Source organism: Salvelinus fontinalis, chromosome 1 (assembly GCF_029448725.1).
Source record: "Salvelinus fontinalis isolate EN_2023a chromosome 1, ASM2944872v1, whole genome shotgun sequence".
NCBI classification, from domain to species: domain Eukaryota; kingdom Metazoa; phylum Chordata; class Actinopteri; order Salmoniformes; family Salmonidae; genus Salvelinus; species Salvelinus fontinalis.
Genome location: NC_074665.1, coordinates 20,681,881 through 20,692,413, shown reverse-complemented (window position 1 = coordinate 20,692,413; position 10,533 = coordinate 20,681,881). Strand labels below are relative to the sequence as shown.

The 10,533-nt window shown below is 43.4% G+C and overlaps 2 protein-coding genes across 3 annotated transcripts in view; both read left to right on the top strand.

Moving 5' to 3' along the window:
- The first annotated feature begins 588 nt into the window (after window positions 1-588).
- LOC129835802 (leucine-rich repeat-containing protein 18-like) lies at window positions 589-2,788 on the top strand. The gene is made up of 3 exons (XM_055901594.1): window positions 589-737; window positions 1,332-2,099; window positions 2,723-2,788. Exons 2-3 carry the CDS (start codon window positions 1,336-1,338, stop codon window positions 2,736-2,738), a joined length of 780 nt encoding a protein of 259 aa, XP_055757569.1. The 5' UTR covers window positions 589-737; window positions 1,332-1,335; the 3' UTR covers window positions 2,739-2,788.
- A 3,893-nt stretch (window positions 2,789-6,681) lies between these two features.
- The window catches only part of LOC129835382 (rho GTPase-activating protein 22-like), a 35,132-nt gene continuing 31,280 nt past the window's right edge, over window positions 6,682-10,533 (top strand). The window contains exon 1 of one of the 2 annotated variants that reach the window (XM_055901263.1): window positions 6,682-7,887. In XM_055901263.1, the coding sequence (XP_055757238.1) occupies window positions 7,845-7,887 (43 nt within the window). In that variant the 5' untranslated portion in view covers window positions 6,682-7,844. The remainder of the gene's footprint in view (window positions 7,888-10,533) is intronic. The other variant, XM_055901051.1, reaches the window with a different exon arrangement.

Below are 10,533 nucleotides of genomic sequence, written 5' to 3'. Positions count from 1 at the left end.
GACCAGACCGAAGGGGACAAGTTAATTTATATGCCCTACTTTTGACTCCATCTCGATGTCTTTATGTTGAATTACAATGCTCTCTTAGGGCTTCCAATAGCCAAAGATCAATCTCTCTATCTCCAAGTAAAAGAAAACATGTTGTTTTTGCTTTTCTAATCCTGTAGGATGAGGACCCACTTAGGTACTTCCATGTACAAGGAAGTAAATGTAGGAGTAAAAGACTTGAGAAATATGAGAATATAACACGAAAATAGTCTAAGATTTTCCACCATTTATGTCTCAACATGACAGGCTTATTTGTGCTTATTTGTTCTGAGCTTCAACTGTATGCTAACTGTGTACAGAATGTGCACAGTAAGGTATTAACAGCAACAACAGTACACTAGCTTTTTCCCTGTTGGCCTCAGACCCTGTTATAAACAAAATTCAGTTGCTTGGTTACAAAGAAAAAAACGTGACAAAGCTTGCAACACTCACAGTGTACCCAGGCCAGGCTGACAGTTAAACACAGGGCCTCAGCTGTGTCCACTTAAAAACGTCAGAGCGATGCACTTCCTGGTTTTTATTTACATGGCTCTCGGTGGCTCTTATGTTTAATTCACAGCCAGGGAGATGGAATGATCCTCGACAAACACGGCTGTACCTTGGGAGAGTATTCCTGTGTCTTCGCTCTGGAGATTGCACCCTCTCTGGCTCTGCACTGATCTGGGGGAGGTGGACTAACTCCAATGCTGGTAAGAAACAAAACATCATATTTTTCTTCTATTCTATAAGTTCAGAACAAAAGAAACTTGATGAAAAGTCATACAGCAGATTCTAGTGTTGATGTCAGTGTTGTAAGAGGTTAGGTTAAATAGGGGGAATGTGAGAATAGGTTAAACTTATTTATAATTGTTAATTTAAAGACAAGCTATACAGTAAAATCAATGACTATTCACTCTTTTATTCTACTAAAAGATGGGATTGAGAGTTCTTGTGGTCAAGGTGTATGTTCATTCTCTGCTACAGTGGCAAACAACAGCCGGCTGTGTCATGTCCTTAGCTGTAATGTGATGAGCTTAGTTACCTATTGTCATCGATACAAGGGATTATGGCAATATCTATTACATCAAGTTCTGGTTCTACTAGTAATTCCATTGTTCTTCTGTCTACTTCATGTGTAAAGGAGAAATTAACAGCTTTGTTACGATCCCTGAAGTAGTTAGAACCATAGAAAATGGAATAACATATTGATGGAACAGGTTAAAGCTTAACCAAGGAAACCACCTCTAATCCAACTCGTTAAACACTAAACTCATAACAAGTTGCATCTCCTTTATTTACTCAAGCACCATGGCCAAGGGAAACAAGCAGTCAAAAGAGCCCAAAGGCCGGAAGATCACACTGAAGATGGCAAAGCTGGCGCTGAAGCTGACCGTGGACGGCAAACGTCGGCTGGACCTCAGCAACATGGAGATCGCCAGCTTTCCCAAGTGCATCCTGAAGCTGTGTGATGTGGACGAGCTGGACCTGAGCCGCAACATGCTCAAGAAGATCCCTGACTCCATCGACAAGTTCGTCAACCTCCGCTCGCTGGATCTCCACACCAACCAGCTGGACCACGTTCCGGAAGCTATCGGGCACCTCCAGAACCTAAACAGCCTCAACCTGTGTAACAACCTACTGAGCAGTATAGGACTCCCCAAAGAGATTGGCCTCCTGCAGAAGCTGAGGAGCCTCAACCTGGGCATGAACCTCCTTGAAAGCATCCCGTCCTCCATCGCAGCCCTCAAGGAGCTGCGCCACCTGGGCCTGTTCAACAACCGCCTGACCCGGGTGCCCGAGTGCCTCCGCAACCTGCCCCACCTTGAGAGCGTCAACCTGAAGTGTAACCCAATCCCCTCGGGGGATGACAAAGGCATAGACCCCATCCAGAGGGTGGAATGTCTGTACCTGGTGAGGGAGAGCTGCCTGTGTACCTCCTGCCTCAAGAAGGTCAAAGACGCCAGGCAGAGGTTGGACAGCAGGCTAAGCAGAGCCCCTGCTCATGGGAGGTCCATCTTCGCCGGCCTGATCACACCCAACTCGGTGGCGCAGGAGGACCAGGCCACCTGGAGGTGATTGAGGAACCAGGGTTGTGACTAGATGGAGTACAGCTATGACCGGAAGTGACTTTTCATGGCAGGTTAGGATAGCCTCTAAGCTAACCCTAACCCTTTTCCTAACCTTAACCTAATACTCCTAACCTACTGCATTATTTATGCTAATCTGCTGCGTAAGTTCTCCTAACCTGCTACAAAAAAGTCCCTTCCGGGAAGCTCTATTCCACCAAGACAGAACCAGGAACCAGGTCCAACATGATGTCATCAAAAGGTCATCAAGGACAGATTATTTAAGATGAGAACAGTCCAGGTGCTCCATTGCGATAGCTACTTATTACAAACAATGTATATTAAGCATATCAGGAATTCTGGAAGACAAAAACATTACAGAGGTTACAGTCACACATCCGTAACCACAGCTTTTTATAAGCTGCTGGGTCTGTGGTCTGTTCTACTCTACCACCCTCTAGAGTTTGGACTACTGTAATGTTCTTCAACAAACGATTGGAAGATAACCTGCCTTAGCTTCACTATACAGTATTCTCATTTGGTGTATTCTAAATCCTGTCACATGTTTCTGTTAATAAATATGATTTCATTCTCATTCTTCATCTGATTATCTGTCTCTTCTGTTCCAGTAAGGAATCACACTAGGCCCAAGACAACAACATCCCAGACATAGTTTTTATTTAGTATTTTACCAGGTAAGTTGACTGAGAACACATTCTCATTTACATCAACAACCTGGAGAATAGTTACAGGGGAGAGGAGGGGGGATGAATCAGACAATTGGAAACCTATGGCAAAAATATACAGTACCAGTCAAAGGTTTGTACACACGTTGGACACACAACGGGTTTTTCTTTATTTTTACTATTTTCTACATTGTAGAATAATAGTGAAGACATCAATACTATGAAATAACACATATGGAATCATGTAGTAACCAGAACAGTGTTAAACAATCAAAATATATTTTATATTTCAGATTCTTCAAAGTAGCCACACGTTGCCTTGATGACAGCTTTGCACACTCTTGGCATTCTCTCAACCAGCTTCATGAGGTAGTCACCTCGAATTGATTTCAATTAACAGGTGGGCATTGTTAAAAGTTAATTTGTTGGAAATTCTTACCTTCTTAATGTGTTTGAGCCAATCAGTTGTGTTGTGACAAGCTAGGGGTGGTATACAGAAGATAGCCCTATTTGGTAAAAGACCAAGTCCATTTTATGGCAAGGACAACTCAAATAAGCAAAGAGAAATTACAGCCTATCATTACTTTAAGAGATGGAGGTCAGTCAATACGGAACATTTCAAGAACTTTCAATGTTTCTTCAAGTGCAGTTGCAAAAACCATAAAGTGCTATGAAACTGGATTTCATGAGGACCACCACAGGAAAGGAAGACCCAGAGTTACCCCTGCTGCAGAGGATAAGTTCTTTAGAGTTACCAGCTTTAGAAATTGCAGCCCAAATAAATGCTTCACAGAGTTCAAGTAACAGACACATCTCAACATCAACTGTTCAGAGGAGACTGCAAGAATCAGGCCTTCATGGTCAAATTGCTGCAAAGAAAGCACTACTAAAGGACACCAATAATAAGAAGAGACTTGCTTGGGCCAAGAAACACAAGCAATAGACATTAAACCAGTGGAAATCTGTCCTTTGGTCTGATGAGTCCAAATTTGAGATTTTTGGTTCCAACCGCCGTAGGAACTCCTTCAAGATTGTTGGAAAGCATTCCAGGAAAAGCTGGTTGAGAGAATGCCAAGAGTGTGTAAAGCTGTCATCAAGGCAAAGGCTACCTTGAAGAATCTAAAATCTAGAATACATTTTGATTTGTTTAACACTTTTTGTTTACTACATGATTCCATTTGTGTTATTTCATAGTTTTGATGCCTTCACTATTATTCTACATTGTAGAAAATGGTAAAAAAATTAAGAAAAACCCTTGAATGAGTAGGTGTGTCCAAACTTTTGACTGGTACTTTATGTTTGGCTTGACAATGACAGTGAAGTAGGCAAAAGCACAAACTGATCTGGGACCAGGCTGGCAAAGACTGCCAACACATTTCTGCACCAACCGTGACGGCTTGATAAGGTCTGTGCACACACCTCAGTGGAACAGCCTTGCTATTACCCTATCTTCCATTTGAATAAACCCTTGAGATACAAGGTCATCACCATCTCCAACATTACACCGTATTTACAATATGGCTGCCTGGGGCTGACGCTGACCAGAGAAGTGCTGAGTCAACAAGAAGATAAAGACGCTAAATCGATAGATTAACTAGTTAGCCAACAGAAACTACACAGTATTGATCTGACCGTTATAAGATCTGGTCACTATCAATGTTAAGAGGCGGTATCTTATAAGATCCTCCTTTCTGTGTTCTGTCTATGCAGCCTTGTCACAGGTGAGCTGTCTAACATGCTTTGCTTTACACACTGCTCACCACTGTGTCAGCGCTATAGGAAATCAATGCACCAGTACACACAGACACACACACATGCACACACTCCGACAGTCAGGCTGGCAGAATGCAGTGGAGCAGAAGCCGTGTGTGTGTGTGTGTGTGTGTGTGTGTGTGTGTGTGTGTGTGTGTGTGTGTGTGTGTGTGTGTGTGTGTGTGTGTGTGTGTGTGTGTGTGTGTGTGTGTGTGTGTGTGTGTGTGTGTGTGTGTGCGTGCGTGCGTGCGTGCGTGCGTGCGTGCGTGCGTGCGTGCGTGCGTGCGTGCCTGCGTGCGTGCCTGCGTGCGTGCCTGCGTGCGTGCGTGTGATGGACTTTAACACTCATCATTCAGACATACGTGGCAGCCAGTGCATACTCTGCTGTCAGAATCACATACTCTGCTGTCCCCATCACATCCATTAGCAGATGAAATGATGGCCCTTGCTAATTGCCAGTGACAGGGTAATGGGGGTTTAGGCATTGTGTCGGGGAGAACGGGAGCTGCAGGGGCACATGGGAATCAACTTTGTCTATACAGACGTTACAGGTTTGAACTAATAAGCCCCAATTGGATTTTTCACTGGTCAATTATGACTGTAGAATGCACTCAGCGTGGTTGGAGTCCACCTCCCACATCAAATTATTACTACAGATGTCTGTGTTCTGGTATAACTGAATATATAGTATTAAATATTTAGAAGAAGATTAAAGAATGATTGGCACTGGAATAGCCCAAACAGTGGTTATAGCTTTTCATTTTTGTATTCAATTACATCATTCATTACAGTAAGGGCCCACCCAGATATGACGCAGATTTCCATTCATCGCATCCTAAATAATTGTCAGTAGAACAGCAATCTGTGAAGTAATTTAGTCTATACCTGTTTGTAAACGACCCATTAATTTCTTTAGATGCCAGATATTTAATGAAGTGTAAGTCCCCAGCATTCCGACTAACGCTACATTGAGTATACTGAATAGTATGTCTGGCACAGTGTCAACCATCGAAAAAAAATCTTTACTGTAGAAACAAATGGTGCAGATCTGCAAAGCCTTCTGTCAATACAGTCACTGCCAAACGGCCCCATAAGAATGGATGGCTGATTCTTGAACACACTGCAAATCAATAAGTCATTCTAAGTCATCACACCTTCAACAGACAGCCAAGACAATCTCACAACAACTACCACACGTATCCATTATGAAAATGTCCTTAGGTTAAACTATTCATATCAGAGGAGGCTGGTGGGATGAGCTATAGGAGGACAGACTCATTGTTATGGCTGGAATGGAATGAATGGAACGGGTCAAACATGGGGTTTCCATATGTTTGATGTGTTTGATACCCTTCCATTTATTCCATCCCAGCCATTACAATGAGCCCATCCTCCTATAGCTCCTCTCACCAGCCTCCTCTGATGAATATTTAACTTGAGAGCAAAGCTCTGGATTCCCATTTGTAGACAGTCAGCAGTAGCGCTAGTCAGCATATTCCAATTCAGTACAAGGACATGCATTGACACAAGAAGAGAGGCTACATGTGTATCATAAACTGGGTGGTTCGAGCCCTGAATTCTGATTGGTTGACAGCAGTGGTATATCAGACAGTATACCACAGGTATGAAAAAAACATAGATTTTTACTGCTCTAATTACATTGGTAGCCAGTTTATAATAGCATTAAGGCACCTCAGTGTTTGTGGTATATGGCCAATACCATGGATAAGGGCTGCATCCAGGCACTCCACTTTGCGTCATGCATAAGAACAGCCCTTAGCCATGGTATACTGGCCATATACCACACTCCCTTAAGCCTTATCGCTTAATTACTGTACAGCATTGCTTGCAGGTTTTCACACAGCTAGTGACATGATATTTCCCATTTCAAACAATCCATCTTAAACCACTAAACAACAATACAACATGTGATGCACCTCTGAAATAGACATAGGAGCCCATATTTCATGAGCAGCCCAGTGGTTATGACTGAACAAAAACAGCAGTGCCCAGCCCAACCCTAACCATAGCCCTATACGCTATCCATGGTGGTGAGGTTTATATTGCTGTCTCATTTTGGGCTTGTGCTAGGGTGTGTGTTGCCCTCCCCCCTCTGGGCTCTGTAATAAGAGCATCTGTGGTCTACAGGGCAGTGCTGATTCAATTGCAATGGAGGATTTAAAGCTATTATCCTCCATATGGGAAGAGGAGGATGAAGAGGGGGAGAAGTGGAGGAGGAGGATGAGGATGAAGAGAAGAAGTGGAGGATATCTGGGCTGCTGCTGCCTGACTGAGGGACACATTCTTAGAGAGATGCGGAAATGAGGGAGAGAGAAAGGGAGAGAGAGACAATATTCAGAGATCTAGAGATGAGAGAGGCAGAGAGAGGTAATATACAGACATCTAGAGATGAGAGAGGCAGAGAGAGATAATATACAGAGATCTAGAGATGAGAGAGGCAGAGAGAGATAATATACAAAGATCTAAATATGTGAGAGGCAGAGAGAGATACAGAGATCTAGAGATGAGAGAAGCAGAGAGAGATAATATACAGAGATCTAGTGATGACAAAGGCAGAGATAATATACAGAGACATAGAGGTGAGAGAGGCAGAGAGAGATAATATACAGAGATCTAGAGATGTGAGAGGCAGAGAGAGATAATATACAGAGATCTAGAGATGAGAGAGGCAGAGAGAGATAATATACAGAGATCTAGAGATGAGAGAGGCAGAGATGAGAGAAAGAAAAGGAAGAACACAGAGGGAGAAGAAGAGAGAAAGTGAGAAAATGTCAGAACATCTGTGAAAAACCGGGAAGCACACAGCTGTAGCCGATTAAGATGGTAGCTGCCAGCCAGAGAGAGAGGAAGAGAGAGAACAGCAGCTCTACTCCTTGTGTGTTTCAGCCCCAGTGAAGCCTGCGCTTGAAAGGACATTCTGATCACACACAGGCATTTACCTGTCAGTGTGGTGTAGTAAGAGTGGGATGAGATCCCCCCTCCCTCCACCCTCCCTACCGGCGTGGTCGCCCTGGCGATGAATAATGCAGCAGGGGTGGGTGGAGGCCACTGAGCGTGTGCGAGGAGGAGGGATCCCTCCCCCTCAGCCTCAGCCCCCTAGCCTGCTGTTGCTGCTGCTGCTGTTGCCTACTGCAGAACGTCAGTGGCAGAGAGGAGAGAAGAGAGGAGAGGCAGGACAGAGGAGAGGATGGTGTGTTGAGAGAGAGTGAGAGAGAGCAAGAGCAAGAGGGGTGGGGTGCCGGACGGACGGACGGATGAACATGCCCAGAGGGGAGAGTGTGGTCTTCCTACGATGACAGCCATGCTGAGTCCCAAGATTAGACAGACCAGGAGAGGTGAGAGAGCCGAGCGCGTTGTATTTTTCTCTACCACTACTACCTAACCATACTACTACTACTACCACTACATATCTGAATGGAGCATATGGGCGGTACACACGGGTCGTTCTACTACGATGCTGTCAATGACATCATCATCTCCTGTTTCATCTTGATAATGCTGATCAGATGCTTGTCTGTCAATTGCTGCTTTTGATGCATTGAATGGTGAACGTCAAAATGATGCAGGTGTGTTTAGATAGTGAATGTGAAACGGTGAATATCACTGGATATAGGGATAGGTCACTTTGTTATCTTTGTTCTGTTATTCTCTCTGAAATAAGATACAATTGAGAGTGTTTGAGAAACAAAATGGATTAATTAAATAGATTCAATTAGCTTTGTGGTTCTAAGATACACACATTTTCTGCATAGATGTTGTAATTGGAATGTGATTGCTTCCTTTTATTCATTCAACAAAACACATGACGAAATCCAATTTCAAGTCCTGGTCCATAGAAAATCTATTTCCTGGTCCATGGAAACCTCATTAAACAGCCCACATCGCAGCTGTTTCACTCTTCTCCTCACCATGTTTTTTTGGGATGAGAGATCCCGCTACTGTACTATATTACACATCATGGACAGTACTGACAGCTAAGCTACAGGCACAGCAGTACACACACACAGCATATATAATTACCCCCCCCCCCCCCCCCCCCCCAATCCGAGTGGAGGCTACTACAGTTTCTCCGGCAACGCAAACACTCCACTAATTCTCAATGGGTTAATACATTCATCAACCGCAGATGAGTCAGTGGAAATGATGCACCTGTAACTCTCCCAGCTCCTTCCCAGGCATCATAAATCACACAGCAACCAGATTCAGGAAATTTCATTTCTCAAAATGGATTCCATGCTTGGAGAAAAAGAGCCAGGTAATTTGTCTTGTGGCTGATAAGTCTACCCATCGTGACAGGTTAATGGATAGCTATTCTTCGATGTGGAGAGGGGACTATACGTCTATACCGTGGGATGATGAATACACAGCTCAAAAGTGCATTAACAATAGTGACTGGATATAGGCCATAGTACGTGTGTGTGCAATGCAATCATGCAGTCATATTTCTCTACGGTCATGATGACTATCTCTGGGTTGAGTCTTCACCCACGTTGAAACATCATACTGTAAGGTAGGTATGAGATCAACAGGAAAACAGCCACACTTAGTCTATGTCATTACTATGGACCAGAGCCATGTGTTTAGCTAACGTGGCTGCATCCTAATGCTCATTCTAGACATGATATTCCTCATGTAATGTTAATGGGGAGCCAACATGGCTGCCATAGAATGTGGTAGTGTCTTGTAAACGCGTCATAATGCTCATTCCAGACATGATATTCCTCATGTAATGTTAATGGGGAGCCAACATGGCTGCCATAGAATGTTGTAGTGTCTTGTAAACGCGTCATAATGCTCATTCCAGACATGATATTCCTCATGTAATGTTAATGGGGAGCCAACATGGCTGCCATAGAATGTGGTAGTGTCATGTAAATGCATCATATTGCAGAAACCTCAATGTCTCAAATCTCTAAATATATGGCTCTGCTGTGGATTAAATCCAACAATGTGTAATTACTATGGGTTAGACATATACACCATACGCTAGTAGCAGCACATTTAAGCATGCTAAATAAACAGGTTATACAGAGCACATCTTAGCTGGCGCTTTTAGACATTAGCTCATTGATTGATGGTATTAATGAAGCTCATACACAATATACATTACTCATGATGCACATCCTTGGCAGACTATTCTCTAGGGTCAGGGGGTACACGATACATAGAATCAAGATGGTGGACCACCAATCTACTACTTGTTCATTGAAGCTAACTATAGATCCTATGGAGGGGATAGCAAGTGTGGGTTTGAATCCCAGAGCTACTGGGAGAGTGAATCATCCATTTACTTAACTTTAAACATGGAAAGAACTAGTATGAACGCACACTCAATGAATTGCTAGTATTTTGTGAAAATGTTCACTTTGAACCACAGTCCCAATGTTACAAATTGAGTGAGACCACATTGTAGCTACACCCATGTCAACACAGGGAAGGTATGAATCACTGTGAGGAGAAATGTCCAAACTGGCTCAGTGTAGCATTTGGCCTACACACACACACACACACACACACACACACACACACACACACTGACTCAGATAATTGGGCAGTGTATTCCAAAGCGCCCACGGATTGCAACAGCTGGTGCGAACTACAGTACATGACATTACTATGGGAACATTTACAAATCATTCCTTTATTCCTCTTGGACCCAGTTGGTTTCTTCCTGTGGAGACAAATTTGAAAAGACAGTGTGGAAACTGGAAAACAAGACTCATGAGGTTTCCCCCAAACGTCCGTTTAGAAAACCCACACCGCCACTGTGTCCTGAAACACCACTGATGAAATACATCTGTCCGGAATGACCGAATAATGACTACAGTAGTGAAAGACCTTCTTGTTATAGTTCCAATTAAGACAATATTGTTCTTGTTCGATAATTCTTTGATATTGGGTTCTATTCAATCCGCATCGCAGAAGTTCAGCTTTAGAGAATGATTGAAATTTAAAGGCAATGTTCCCGCTTCTGCGGAGAC

Excerpts from the sequence above, each read along its gene's own strand:
- LOC129835802 (XM_055901594.1), top strand. The coding sequence starts at position 1,336 with ATGGCCAAGGGAAACAAGCAGTCAAAAGAGCCCAAAGGCCGGAAGATC.